The sequence below is a fragment of the Hemibagrus wyckioides genome, linkage group LG21 (assembly GCF_019097595.1).
Source record: "Hemibagrus wyckioides isolate EC202008001 linkage group LG21, SWU_Hwy_1.0, whole genome shotgun sequence".
In the NCBI taxonomy this organism is placed as follows: Eukaryota; Metazoa; Chordata; class Actinopteri; order Siluriformes; family Bagridae; genus Hemibagrus; species Hemibagrus wyckioides.
Window position 1 is genome coordinate 20,618,848 of NC_080730.1, and position 14,887 is coordinate 20,633,734.

Below are 14,887 nucleotides of genomic sequence, written 5' to 3' on the forward strand. Positions count from 1 at the left end.
TGAGACAACAGGATCCAAACATCCCAGTTCACCAAACACACTATGCTCATGAACCCTCCAGATCTGCTCCTTTACCTAAGAAAAACTGCACATAGAAAGCTTGACTAAACAAATGTGTTTTCAGCCTGGACCTAAACACTGAGAGCCATGTGGAGGATGGTGGGCAATGACATAGTCTGTGAAGTGGAGGATACACAAACTCCATGGGGTCCTCCATGTGCCTCATGAGAAGCCTCTGTAAGAACTTCATGATGATGGGTGCGATGGGACAACAGTCACTGTGTCAGGACATTGAAGACTTCTTTTCTGCACAGGGACGATAGCAGTGGTCTTGAGGCATGTTTGAATGACAGCACTGCGCAGGAAAATGTTGAGGATGTTGGTGAGAACATCTGCTAGCTGGTCTGCACATTCCCTGAGCACTCCACCTGAAATGTTGCCCGGTCCATCAGCTTTTTTGTTGGTTAAATTTGCATAGAGAATAACCGTAACACAATTTAGGCTTGAGTTATACATCTAAATGGGGATCCAAGAAAGTTCCTTAATATGCTTAATACTTTAGTAGAAGTATGATAATAAACTGTTTAAGCTCAAAAAATCCAGAAAGATTATATATACTTTTTATGAATGCCTCACATAGATGAATGAATATTTACAATGCACACAATAAACAAAAGAAAGAATAAATTGAAAATAACAATAACAATAAACAACCACACATGAGGGAATAAATGTCAATGAGTTTTATGTCTTTAGCCCAGGTAGCGTAATGCAAGTACGAACTTGGCTGAATGATGATGAAGGTGAAGATAATGAGGATCATTACATGTTTAAGTTCCAGGTGAAAGAAAAAAAGATAATAGTAATCCAAAATGGTAATATCCACAAAACTTCCCTGAAGCACACGTGAGAATCCACCTCAAATGTCCACAGGATTCCTCTTCATGATTGAACGAGTCTATTAAACATAAAAGGTCCATAGATTGACAAAGTGTGTTACTCGCCAAGTGTGCACAGACACAAGGAATTTGTTGTGGTTTTTTAAGGTGCTCTTGGTACATACATACATATGTACATACATACATACATACATACATACATACATACATACATACATATTCACATATCTGGCAGGAGAACAGAAAACATTTAAATAGTAAGATTAAATAAATAATAATAGTGTGTATGAATCTGGACCAGAGGATTTGTGTGCAGATTTGTGCATTATTTGCTCTATATTCAGCTGTGTAAATAAAGATATATGCTTATGTATGTATATGCTCAGCATAAATGAGTACACCACCTTTGAAAAGTAACATTTTAAACAATATCTCAATAAACACAAAACCAATTTTCAAAATGTTAAGACTAAGTTTAATATAACACCTGTTTAACTTTTAACATGAAAGTAAGGTTAATAATATAACTTAGATTTTTTCAGTTTTACTCAAATTAGGGCGATGCAAAAATGAGTACACCCCACAACAAAAACTACTTCATCTAGTACTTTGTATGGCCTCCATGATTTTTAATGATAGCAGCAAGTCTTCTAGGGCATGGAATGAACAGGTTGGAGACATTTTGCAACATCTATCTTTTGCCATTCTTCAATAATGACCTATTTTAGATATTGGATGCTGTATGGAGAGTGATGCTCAACTTGTCTCTTCAGAATTCCCCATAGATGTTCGATTGGGTTCAGATCAGAACACATACTTGGCCACTGAATCATTTTCACCCTGTTCTTCTTCAGAAATCCAACAGTGGCCTTAGATGTGTGTTTAGGATCATTGTCATGTTGGACATGTGCACAACGATCAAGGGCACAGAGTGATGGTAGCATCTTCTCTTTTAGTACAGAGCAGTACATCAGTGAATTCATGATGCCATCAATGAAATGGAGCTCCCCGACACCAGCAGCACTCATGCAGCCCCACATAAGGACACTGCCACCACCATGTTTTACTGTAGGCACCATGCATTTTTCTTTGTATTCCTCACCTTTGCGACATCATAGTTTTGAAGCCGTCAGTTCCAAAAACATTTATCTTGGTCTCATCACTCCAGAGTACAGAGTCCCAGTAGTCTTCATCTTTGTCAGCATGGGTCCTGGCAAACTCTAGGTGGGCTTTTTTGTGCCTGGGCTTTAGGAGAGGCTTCTTTCGTAGATGGCACCCATGCATGCCATTCCTCTGCAGTGTACGCTGTATTGTGTCACAGGAAACAGTCACCCCAGTTTGGCTTTCTACTTCCTTAGATAACTGCAGTGAACTTACATGCCGATTTTCTTCAGCCCTTCTCATCAGAAGACGATCCTGTCCAGATATTTTTAAAAGGAGAATCCAGAAATGTGAATGTAGAGACAAGCATTAATTCAACACTATTATCCTCTCCATTGTCACCAAAAAGCTGGAGAACCACCTCTTCCTGAATGTGTGCAAAACAAAAGAGCTGATAGTGGACTTTAGCAAAAAGCAGGAGAGGAACTACCAGCCCCCCATCTTGAATAGGACCCCAATGGACAGAGTGAATATCTTCTGGTACCTTGGTGTCCACATCTCACAGGACCTGTCATGGATATGTCATGTCGACACTGTGGTGAGGAAGGCTTTACTGCAAATGGTGTATGTGTGGAGCAGGAGAGCCAAATCTGGTGCCTTGTCCAAGAGTCAGGCTTCCATTAAAATAAGAACACTCCCTGCCTATTCCTTTCACATCTCACGATAAGTTATATGTCTGGTTCTCAGTTCATCCATCTTATTTTCAAGTGAGCAGACATAAGGTAGCAGCAGGCTAGGTAGCGATGGTTGCATGGCTCTAGCCTTTAGCCTAGCATGTAGCCCTCATCTCTTGCCTTGTCTGTGCTCTGGATGCACTGTTCATCAGCTGCGCCACTCATGCGAGGCTGGTGCTGCCTTTTCCCGCGAACTGGTGTTGGTCCAGAAGTAGTAGAATGTCACAGTCTGACATACAATAACAAGTTTGTAGTGAACTTTGCTGATGCCCAGAAGTTCTTCCTCACTGTATCTTACTGTCACATGCATAAACTGTGGTAGCTCAAGTGGTTAGGGCTCTCGGTCGTTGACCGGAAGATCGGGGTTCAAGCCAGCAAGCTGCCACCATTGGGCCCTTGAGCAAGGCCCACAACCCACCGTGCTCCATGGGCGCTGCATCATGGCTGACCCTGTGCTCTGACCCCAACCTCCAAGGAGATATGTGAAGAAAGAATTTCACTGTGCAGTAATGTATATGTGACAAATAAAGACAACTTAACTGAATATAACAATACTAATATACATACAATATTATATAATCGAGAGAGTCAAATACATCATCCATTGTGGGCGCCATCTTGCAATACCCTTCATTAAAATGAAATAATACTCAACTTAGTGAAAATCAGACAATGCATTTAAACACTGCAAATGAAACACAGGTGATTCTGTTCTCGTTATTAAAATATTACAGTATTTTTTTCAGAGTATTTTTATTTTCAAAACACACAGAATTAATTTATTTTATTTTACATGTGATTAAAAAAAATAAATTTCAAATGCAGTGAATGTTTTTATTTCCACACCTGATTCTTTCTGCATTAGACAGACCGATAGACAGATAGACAGATAGACAGATAGACCGATAGATCGATAGATATTTTATTCATCCTAATGGGAAATTTACAAAATTATTCATTTATTATTAGTGTTATGACTTCCATTCAGTTTCCCCTGTTAATCACACAATGTGAAATTGCATATTACTCAAACTATCACAGGAAGCATACGCTGAATCTCGCCCCCCACAGAGTAATTCGGATATAAACATTAACTCGGGATTCATTCACAGTCATTATTTTGGACTGAGCTCGAGGCCTCGCTCTGTATTTCTCGAGTGTATTAGTTGAAATGTTTTTAAAAATTAATAAATGAGCTGTGTTTTTATAGCAGCTTAAGAACCTCATTAACACTCGTCCCGTCACTGATGATCTAATTAGCAGGTACACGCTGTAACGTTCCTCATCTGGGTTTGGCTAATGAGTCCGGAGAGATGCTAATTTATTTAATCTGAGACAATAAAGAGACAAACAATATCGCAGTGTACTAGTGGCTGGACTAAGACTTCATTAATAGTTTTGAAAATGTTGTTAAACTAATCACATACGTTTATACATAAAAATCTTTTCCTTTCACATTCCTGTGTTTCTGGACTGACAGAAAGTTTGTAGATGTAAGAAGGTAATAATGATAAATCTCAGGCAATCAGAAGTAGAAATCTTGCATGCACAGGCTTGTTCTCGTCCCGACGGAAACGACAAACCTGAGGGAAATCAGGCGCACCAAAGGGTCTAATCTAATTAACCTGTCACCATACGCTTGGGTAATCGTGTCCAAAAGCAAAAAAATAATCTAAAAAAAAAAAAAACAGCTTGGCATAATCATTTTGAGTGTGGAGTCAGAGAAGTTCACTCCAATCCCTTTTATGTCCCTCAAGAACGTTAAAGATTAAAGAGTTCTAAAGTATGAGAGCTCTTCGTAGCTGTTAAACCAATATTTGTTTTTTTCTATTTCAATGTAAAAAAAAAATTCTACAAAATAGCTTTTTAGGATTTTTAAAGACAAACCTGTATTTCAGCATGACCACATATAATAACACTGAAGCATTGTACAGCACTGCAGTTTCACTGTTGAAACTCTGCATTCTGTTTGGTCGACAGGTGTTGATTAATTCTCCTCAACAGCAGCTCTGACACTAGTGCAGATGTACATCACAGGTTTATAATAATGCACTATAACAGGTTTATAATAATGCACTATTGTTTTCTAATACGTTTCCACAGCAACAGCTCATTCACAGGGATGCGGTCATCCTAAGATACAGCGGACTCTCTGCTAATAATAAACAAAATTAAAAATGTTTTCTGTAAGGAGAAATGCGCTTTGTAACCATCAGAGATAAAGCTGTAACCTGAAGTTTTCCCACATCTTCAGGACAGTGGAGTTTCTCACTAACATGACAAGCTGCAATTATTTGTCTTATTAACTTGAAGTGAGATAATAAAGAGAGACTGGTGAGAGAATGACTGTTTATAGCTGCTATGATGTAAAGAATACGAGTTCCACAATGTTAAATATGGTAAATATGTTAAAAATGGGAAAAGGCACGCTCCATACTTTAATAAACAAATATTATCATTGGCCCATAATAGCCAATATCACTGTGGTGTAAATGTAATGAAAGACTCAGGGACATGCTGTTAGAGGAAGATAATAAACGGAAACGGTAATAACAGACGGAAACAGTAACTCATTCATCACAACACATTGTGTATATACACATATACCTACACATACACACGTGCTGATTTGGTTGCACAGATTTGGGAACCCTGACTGACTCCATATTAATAACACATCTCAAGTGATAAATGTGGATTTTATGAGTCTTTGTTCCTCTCATTGTGTATTCCTCATTCCAACTAATTAAAGTGGTCTCTAATTAAAGTGGTCTCTAATTAAAGTAAGCTCAGTTAGTCAAGTAAGGTCTGTTAGAGCCAGATGTTCGTGTCTCAGCACTGCATGTATAGTTGTTTTCACTAAAAGGCTAATTGTGTGGTAAGCAGGTGGAGCTCGCACACAGTTACCTTGGTGACTTTGGTTTCCATGGTTACTTGGAATCTTGAGGTGTTTTGTTTCGGTGTGTGTCGTGGCCCCAGTGGAAAAGTACACATTATAAATTCACATATCTTTACTTTCATGCCTGGTGATGAAGTCCACAAATGCACGAGTGAGCCATCGCAAGAAGTTGTTCCAGGTGAGTGTTTAATCTTTACAGATATATGTGTTAGTGTCATGTCATAAAATTTACTTACCAAAAAAAAAAACTTTTCAGTTCTTCAATAATCTGGTCCATATTGCATTTTCTTACAGTCTCGGTCTCACTGTGTGGCTCAGAATCCAGGCTCCATGGACCTTTGTATCACCATTAAAGGAGTCTCGTTCCTCCTGCAGACGGGGCTGGGAGTTCTGGGTAATGTGTCCGTGCTGATGGCGTATACGCATATCGCTTTCGTAGAGTCACACCTGCAGCCTGTGGATAGAATCCTGGCTCACCTGGCTTTCACCAACTTGCTGCTTCTGCTGACGCGTGGCGTCCCACAGACAATGGTCATCTTCGGACTGCAGAACCTTCTGGACGATCCTGGCTGCAAAGTGGTGATCTACGCCTACCGCATCGGCCGTGCCCTTTCCGTCTGCCTCACCTGCATGTTGAGCGTCTTCCAAGCACTGACCATCACGCCATCAGCTGGACCGCACCTGACCAAGCTAAAATCTCATCTCTCACAGTTGGTTTTGCCTACCTTCATAGGCTTGTGGCTTCTCAACATGATTGTTTGTGCTGCGGCTCCGCTGTTCACGATGGCACCTCGGAACGGCACCGTGCCCGCCTTTACTCTCAACCTCGGCTTCTGTCATGTCAACTTCCAAGACAACCTGTCATATGTGGTGAACGGAGCGATCCTCTCAACACGAGACTTCGCCTTTGTAGCCACCATGCTGGCCTCCAGTGGCTACATCCTCGTCCTCCTGTACAATCACAGCAGGCAGGTCAGATCCATCCGACGCACTCAGCAAGGAACCTCCATGGAAATGCGTGCAGCCAAGACAGTTGTCATGCTGGTGGTGCTCTACACCATGTTCTTCGGCATCGATAACGTAATCTGGATCTACATGCTGACTGTGGCCCAGGTCCCGCCTGTGGTGGCGGACATAAGAGTGTTTTTCTCATCGTGCTATGCCATGTTCAGTCCTTTCCTCATGATAAGCACCAATAAGAAAATAAAGGAGAGGATGGTGTGTGCGGCTGGAGAACATTTGTCTGAGGAGTCCACCAAAAAATCAAACACTATGTGAAATGAGTTTTTTGTGACACTAGATGTCAAATATTTTATTATCCATGATATATTATTAATTGTAATTACTGTGCTATGGTTGCACAAAATAAATCAAAAATTATTTGGTGCCCTTTGAACTGACTTTTATTTTGCTAAAATAAAATTGTCTAAATGGCGGCCATTTTGTACGAGTACTGCCTTAGTTTTAAACTTACTGAAATTGCTAAAAAGCTAACCAGCTAAGTAAATGTTTTTACAGCACATGTAATTTTTTTTTTTAAATAGTTTAAGTCGCATGCGTAACTGTAACCAATATTTATGCTTGGATAATAAGTTAAACGGAGGCGCGCATGCGTAGTGCATCTTGCCCAGTGCATCTTGCCCCCTGGACTCTAATGCGCGTGCGTTGTCGTGTTGCACATGCGCAGTGCTAATCGGGCAGGAGTTCGCGGTAGTGACAGTTGCGCCGTTGTGCTTGACGCTTTGGGTGGGAGAGACCGGAAAAACTCGCTCGCTAAGCATCAAACACAAGGTAAAAAAAAAAAAAAACTAACAAAAACACGCAAATACTGTGTATATAAAAAGTCGTATGTTCCGCTTAAGATGAGATCTGACATACTGAGCGATATTTTAGTTCAGGAGAAAGATTGTGACTGAGTTTTATTCGTCCAAACAAAGGGCCGTTTTCGTTGGAACAAATCGCACTTCCGCTTATGGTGCTTATGCTAAGCTAAGCTAAATAGATTTCCTAAATTATTAGCATCTGATATCTAATATTGTAAATATTTTGTTTAGACCTCGAACATGCAGATCAGGAGATCATTAGCTCTGAGAGCTTTAATGTGTCTCCTGATGAGGAAGGAGAGAGACCGTTAAACAGATTTAACCCCCAAGTTTCGGCAGTGTTTATTTGTTTGTTTGATAAATCTTTTAAAGATCAGAGCCACTTGATTTAGTCAAAAATATCCAAGATGTTGTCGGCAAGAACCAGCCTTAAAACCCACTGTAATAAACAGTTTGTTGGTTTAAAGGTGCTTTGTGAAGATGGTTTGTTTCCTGTGAGAGATTAGCGGCTCTGAGCGCTGTCACGGTTTGATTCCGGAGTAAAGAAAAAATATATCGCGGTATCTCGGTATTAAGCCGTTATTCAAAACACAATAATATGGTGAAGATTAAAAATGAGAACTGCTACACTAATCATTCAGTATGTCTGAACAAAAGATTTGAGCTCCAGGTTTATCATTTAAGCAGATTTTCACATTTTGTTTATTTTACTGTAGAATTCTGCAGTGAAATGTCCTGTGATGATTCACTAATGAACCTTTATGATTCAATACTTTACCGTGTTTAAACACTTCCTTTTCCTTGCTTAAGTTTGTGATGCAATGCATGATGCTAATTTGATTTATTTATTTATTTTTCTTTGATTTTCACTGGTAATCACCATAATTCATACCGCAACACTTCAGTTCTGCATTCTGATTGGTCGTCAGGTGTTAATTAATTTTCTAGAGCTGCAGCACTGACAACAGTGCAGCTGTACACCAAAATTTTATTTATAATTAATGCATGCAATCTAACATGTTATCATATCCATGGTAACAGCTCATTCACCGAGACACATAGCACGGACACTCCGCTAGATTAGTAATCACTGACATGGTGAGGTTCTCTGTAAATGTGTTTATGTATCATATATAGAAGGAGTCTCCAGTGTCAGCACTTTATAACAGTCATTTTAAGCTTTCTGAGACCTAAAGGACAGGAGTTTGCACTTTCTGTTCTTATTTCTCTCTTATTAATTTGAAGAGAGAGAATAAAGAGGCCGTTGAGGGGACCACTGTTTACTGCGTACTACATCGTATGTGGCCACAGGAAATAAATTGTGTCATGGACATTAAATATAACTTTAATCAGATATGACATGCAAATCTTTAATACATTAGTGACAAAAGTTGGCAATTGATATTAATTTAATTATTGTACTTAAACACTTTTTAGTTGCTGCTATTATTGATTCAGTTATTATTATAGGCCTGCTTTACTTTTCATTACCCTTTGTTTCACGATTTCTTTAAAGCACAGTAGTTGTAGTAATAACAATAATAGTAGTAGTAGTAATAATAGGTGTTGTTAGTAGTATGGTATGTAATAGTAATTGAACAGTAAATATTTCATTAACAGTACTCCAACACCAGTGTAACCACAACAAATTTATATACTGATATTAATAATAATCATCCAATCTAGAGAGCTAACTAAGCTAGTCAGATAACAGACACTAGCTAGAACTGGTAAGCGTTGTCATGGTTACAGTGGGTTCGATTTCCAGGAAAAAAAAAAAACAAGCTAAATTTGTTTGAAGTTTGTGAATTTTACGAAATAAAATCCCGCCCCTCTTATACAATCAGCCTCACTTCAATAGCGCAAGCATACCTCCATCAGCTCCAGCAAGTGTGTTCTGGTTCTGGTCGGTGTTTGTAACCCAGGTGCTGTGTTCGTCTAGAGAAATGGCAGCAATCCGTAAGAAGCTGGTGATTGTTGGAGATGGCGCGTGCGGGAAGACGTGCCTCCTCATCGTCTTCAGTAAGGACCAGTTCCCTGAGGTGTACGTGCCCACCGTGTTCGAAAACTACGTGGCTGACATCGAGGTGGATGGCAAACAGGTAACTAAAACATGAACACAGGTGTAAATGAAGGAGTTATGTGGTGTGATGTCCAGCTTTAATTAGCTAATATCGTGAGAACAAACAAACCTCCTCGTCACACGTGGAGTTTCAGCGAACCGTCTTTCATCTCCATTTCTGAGAACATCAACAGAGCCTCATTAGATAGGTCATGGTAGCTAGGACAGGTAAGGGTGTTGTCATGGTTACAGTGTGTCAAATTTTTTGTTGTCAAATCTCAGCTCAAAGACCTCAAGGCAGGTGTAAAGTGTGTGAGGTCTGATAATTATCATGCAGCTCTTCATCATGGATGGTTTACAAAAACCCGTTATGTAACTAATAATAAGGGAGAACTTTATTAATCCCCAAGGAAATTCTTTTCCCAGAGACTGCTTCAGATTACAAGAAAAATAAAAATAAATTAAATAATCTATATATACACACAAGTGTATTTAAAAGTACAAAATGTATTTGAAAATATAAATGAAAAATAAATGAAATATTCTGTATATACAAAATGTATTAGAAGTACAAAAAAAGGTGCTAGGGAACTAGAACATATTGTACATAAGATATAACATTAATAACAATATGGAAAGAAGATATAAATGATCACAATTAAAGATTAGATGCATTTGCTGGCAAAAGAATATTACACTTTCAAGCACAAATTTTATATATATATATACTTACAGTACATGAGGAAGAGTAGAATGAGCTTAACGTGTGTGTGTGTATATGTAGGTGGAGCTGGCACTGTGGGATACAGCAGGACAGGAAGATTACGATCGTCTCCGTCCTCTCTCGTACCCCGACACTGACGTCATCCTCATGTGTTTCTCCATCGACAGTCCTGACAGTCTCGGTACAGTGTTCACCTCACTGACACCTAAACCACCATCACCCTCCTCTTCAATCTTTACTCATCACTGTCACAGTTAACATAAAATTAGCCTAACTATTGAACACTCTACTTTATTTTACATTTGTTTCCTTACCTTTAATTTCTGAGACTACATTTATGTCAAATTTACAGCGATCAAATTTTTCACTGCTAATGCTATTTTTGACAGGATTTTTAATGCCATTTTGACCCATTAATAATTTCCACTGCTGTTTCACTCTGGACGGCTAGCGTGAGCTGATCTGGGAATATTAAACCATTTATACATTTTTAATATTTAATGCCAATGCTACACAGTTAGCTAGTTAGCATTATGCTAGCATGACAGGATTTCTGATAGTCTTTAAAGCCAATGCTACACAGTAAGCTAGCTAGCACGAGCTAACCTGACAGGACTTCTGACAGGAATTGAAGTAATTTTTACATTTTTTTTTTTAATCTTTAATGCTAAAGCTACTCAGTTAGCTAGCTAGCATGAGCTAATCTTACAGTATTTCTGACAGGAATTTAAACCATGTTCAGAAATTCACTGCTGGCTTAAGCAAAGTGAGAGAAAGTTTTTTCCACAGCTAGCTAGCATTATGCTAACATGACAGGATTTCTGAGAAGATTTTACACTGTTTAATATCAACATAAATTGATCCATAATGTCCATAATATTACCTGCTAAAACTAGCTGGCTAATATCAGCACACCTGACAGGACAACTTAGAAGAAACTTACAGCTTGGTTTCCAGTGTCTGTGGTTCCTTTGGTCTGAGAGTTTATATATGGGGTTAAAGCCACACCTATTTGTGTGTGGCTCCGCCTCACATCTCTCTCTCTAGAGATGGTGAAGCTAACACTAAGTGTTTAACTAGAAAAAAGGAAGCAATTTACTGAGCACAGTTTGTTAGTTATAACTAGTTAATAACAAAAATGTTAAAGGAGTCATGAGACTTTTCTGAAGTGAACAGTAATGCTAATGCTACTCCGTTAGCTAGCTAGTATGACAGGATTTCTGACAGGAATTTAAGTAACTGTTACATTTTTTTTTTATCTATAGTGCTAATGCTACCTGGTTAGCATGAGTTAATCTGACAGGAATATAAGACATTTACACATTATTAGTCTTTAATGCCAATGCTACTCAGTTAGCTAGCTAGCATGAGCTAATCTGACAGGATTTCTGACAGGAATTTAAACCATTTTCAGAAATTCACTGCTGGCTTAAGCAAAGTGAGAGAGAGTTTTTTCCACAGCTAGCTAGCATTATGCTAACATGACAGGATTTCTGAGAAGATTTTACACTGTTTAATATCAACATTAATGTCCATAATATTACCTGCTAAAGCTAGCTGGCTAATATCAGCACACCTGACAGGACAAGTTAGAAGAAACTTACAGCTTGGTTTCCAGAGTGTCTGTGGTTCCTTTGGTCTGAGAGTTTATATATGGGGTTAAAGCCACACCCATCTGTGTGTGGCTCCGCCTCACATCTCTCTCTCTCTCTCTCTCTCTAGAGAAGGTGAAGCTAAGCTGAAGTGCTTAACTGGATAAAAGGAAGCAATTTACTGAGCACAGTTCACTAGTTATAACTAGTTAATAACAAAAATGTTAAAGGAGTCATGAGACTTTACTGAAGTGAACAGCGAGTGGAAATTAGGAAAATGCAATAGGAAATGAATTGATGCTTGTTAGCATATCATGTGACTAGCTGAGGTTTTTTTTATTTTGTACAGAGAACATTCCAGAGAAGTGGACTCCTGAGGTGAAACATTTCTGCCCCAATGTCCCCATCATTCTGGTGGGCAACAAGAAGGACCTGCGCAACGACGAACACACTCGCCGTGAGCTAGCCAAGATGAAGCAGGTACCTGATTCTCACACCTAGCTAACGCTACCCACTCTGTTAGCCTAATAACCCTCAAGCTGCTAAAGAGAAGTTCAAAATAGATGTAAAATATAATAGTAACAAAAAAAAAAACAGATTACAAAAAATAAATAGATAATGGATTTAAATAACCATCTTCTTCATCAGCAAAGTGGTATAATGAGAATCTTACTAATGGTTATTAAAATTGAATAAAACTGAGGAACATTAGACGAGTGACTGACTAATGACTCCTAATCTAATCTAACTACTTAAGAGATTTCTGTGGTTTTCTGCATGTTAAATACCCCCCCCCCCTGCAGGAGCCAGTGAAGGCGGAGGAGGGCCGCGACATGGCGAATCGGATTTATGCCTTCGGCTACATGGAATGTTCGGCCAAGACGAAGGACGGCGTGCGGGAGGTGTTCGAGATGGCCACCAGGGCGGCGCTGCAGGCCAGGAAAGGCAAAAAAGGCACCAAATGCCTCTTACTGTAAAACAAACGGGACTCTGCGCTCATTATGCAGGGTGGGAGGGGCTGAACATAAGCCACACCCCCTTTGGCCTCCCCAGTCAGCCTGCCTGAAATGACTGTGCTCAACCGTTAAACCGTTTTTTGTTTTTTTAAATTTACGTCTTTTAAGCGAAACCATTAACGGCTAGTTATGGAAGTTTTTGTTTTTTGTCAGTATTTAAAGCAGCAGATCAGGAGCTACGCTGTTCTATTGTACTTTTACACAAACACACACCCCTTATCATTAAATTCGCCATATAAATGCGTGCCGAGTCGACGGTAAAAGGAGAAACGTCGGAGTCGTGTATTTGCTAAATGTTCGCATCAGTGATGTTTCACTGTGACCGATAGCCCCTGCAGTTATTTTGGATTATGAATATGCAATGAAGATGAAAAAAAAAAAGATCAGGACCAATGTGCAGTACAGAAAGGACACCAGAGTCTGTGTGTTTTCTGAAATGCATACACTTGGACAAGACTTGAAACTTTTTTTTTTGGTTTTTCTTTCTTTCAAATCAAGCAGAAACCTAATTTGGTATCTTTGTGTATTAAAGAAAAACTTTTTAGGAAACTCATGGGTGTCTTTCTTGCCTTCCATTTGTTTCACGTTTCTTCAAAAGCATCTTAAACGTGTTTCACTAATTTGGGAAAACGTCACTGACTGCAGCATGATGAACATCTTGAAAATTTTATTATCTTTTAAACACATTACAGACAAGGGTTATTGCATCATAAACATTAAGAGCCACTCAGGTTCCTGTATGACATTATAGGGCTTGGGATGTTTTTAATTTTTTATATTCATCAAAACATACAGAAGTGCTGTATTTTTAAAACATCATATTACTTTCTTTAGAAGTAAATGGAAAAATAAAGTCAATCAGAAGAAAGAATAATCATCTCTAATGCCACATGAAGATTTCAGTATGAACATACTGACAAGCTTTACACTTCAGATGGATTCTGATTGGTCAGCGAGAAGGAATACTACAGTCTGGGACTCCGTCGTCCTTTCATTCAATTACAATTTTTAACTTATGAGTAAAATGTACTTTTTATCTATTGATTATGTCCTGTACTGTTTTGTTATCATGGCTGTAAACAGATCCCCTCACCAGTCCTCCTCCTTCTCTCTCGAAGGCAAGAAGTAAAAAAAACCCTCTGTCCTGAAGAGAACAAAGTTACAGCTTTACCTCTGACTGTTCCAAAGCTCTGACACTGGAGACTCCCTTTCATACATGAACATGTATTTTATGTAAATCAGCAGGCCGTCTGAGATAACGGAGACAGACAGCGTTATTGTTATAATCCTGTGAGGTGTAGCTGCAGTGCTGTGAGTGCTGCTTTTATAGAGAATTAATCAACACATGATGACCAATCAGAATCTACAGAGGAACATTGTGAACGTTGTCACTCATTGAGAAGCTTGCCCGAGTGAGACAGTCCTGAGAGTGATGTACCAGTAACTGTGCGTCTTTAAAATATAAATATACAACATATGACTGGGATGAGTTTAGCTTTGGTTTTTAAACATCAGTCCATAAAAGAGTACTCCAGTGCTGTAAATTCACACTCTTGTTGTATTTCAAGTCACCACAGTGGTGTGTTCTGTATAGTGTGTATTGTATGTGTGTGTGTGTGTGTGTGTGTGTGTGTGTGTGTTGAGCAGAGTCAGTGGGAGTGGTCTGTGTAATGAAAGGATCCGCGTTTGTGAATTCACTGTCCTGCACTACATTAGTTGTCACTGGTGTTTTTTCTCAGCTTTGCGAGCGTGTGTGATGAGGACGGGCAGCAGGGCGACTGCAGCGATCAGCATGGCCACCAGGGGGCGATAAAACAGCCAGCCAATGGAGATGGTGAGGAGAGAGAGAGAGCAGGACACACATGCTGCGAAGAGCTTCACGCCCACAGACACCAGCTCTCTCAGCACAGGGACCCAGTCCACTACACACACACACACACACACACACACACACACACACACCTTGTTTAAAAAACCACATGTTAAAACTAATAATCATTCAGGATATTACGTATACATACAGTCTCTTAAACACAC

At 39.3% G+C, this 14,887-nt stretch overlaps 3 protein-coding genes and 1 long non-coding RNA gene across 4 annotated transcripts in view; 2 read left to right on the forward strand and 2 right to left on the reverse strand.

Annotated features, from left to right (window-relative positions):
- Positions 1–598: 598 nt before the first annotated feature.
- LOC131342585 (uncharacterized) lies at positions 599–6,068 on the reverse strand. The gene is made up of 2 exons (XR_009203054.1): positions 5,870–6,068; positions 599–3,202 (listed from the first exon to the last, which is right to left on the reverse strand). It is a non-coding gene; the product is annotated as an uncharacterized LOC131342585 (long non-coding RNA).
- On the forward strand, positions 5,670–7,029 carry LOC131342580 (olfactory receptor class A-like protein 1). The gene is made up of 2 exons (XM_058373652.1): positions 5,670–5,811; positions 5,928–7,029. The coding sequence occupies exons 1-2, from the start codon at positions 5,764–5,766 to the stop codon at positions 6,909–6,911; spliced, it is 1,032 nt and encodes a 343-aa protein (XP_058229635.1). The 5' UTR covers positions 5,670–5,763; the 3' UTR covers positions 6,912–7,029.
- Positions 7,030–7,315: 286 nt separating this feature from the next.
- Positions 7,316–13,399, forward strand: LOC131342582 (transforming protein RhoA-like). Its single transcript, XM_058373655.1, has 5 exons — positions 7,316–7,424; positions 9,401–9,558; positions 10,303–10,423; positions 12,184–12,314; positions 12,638–13,399. Exons 2-5 carry the CDS (start codon positions 9,403–9,405, stop codon positions 12,809–12,811), a joined length of 582 nt encoding a protein of 193 aa, XP_058229638.1. The 5' UTR covers positions 7,316–7,424; positions 9,401–9,402; the 3' UTR covers positions 12,812–13,399.
- Positions 13,400–13,497: 98 nt separating this feature from the next.
- Positions 13,498–14,887, reverse strand: part of LOC131342579 (transmembrane protein 43) — a 6,136-nt gene continuing 4,746 nt past the window's right edge. Inside the window, exon 12 of the mRNA XM_058373651.1 lies at positions 13,498–14,772. Coding sequence (XP_058229634.1) covers positions 14,570–14,772 — 203 coding nt within the window. The 3' untranslated portion in view covers positions 13,498–14,569. The remainder of the gene's footprint in view (positions 14,773–14,887) is intronic.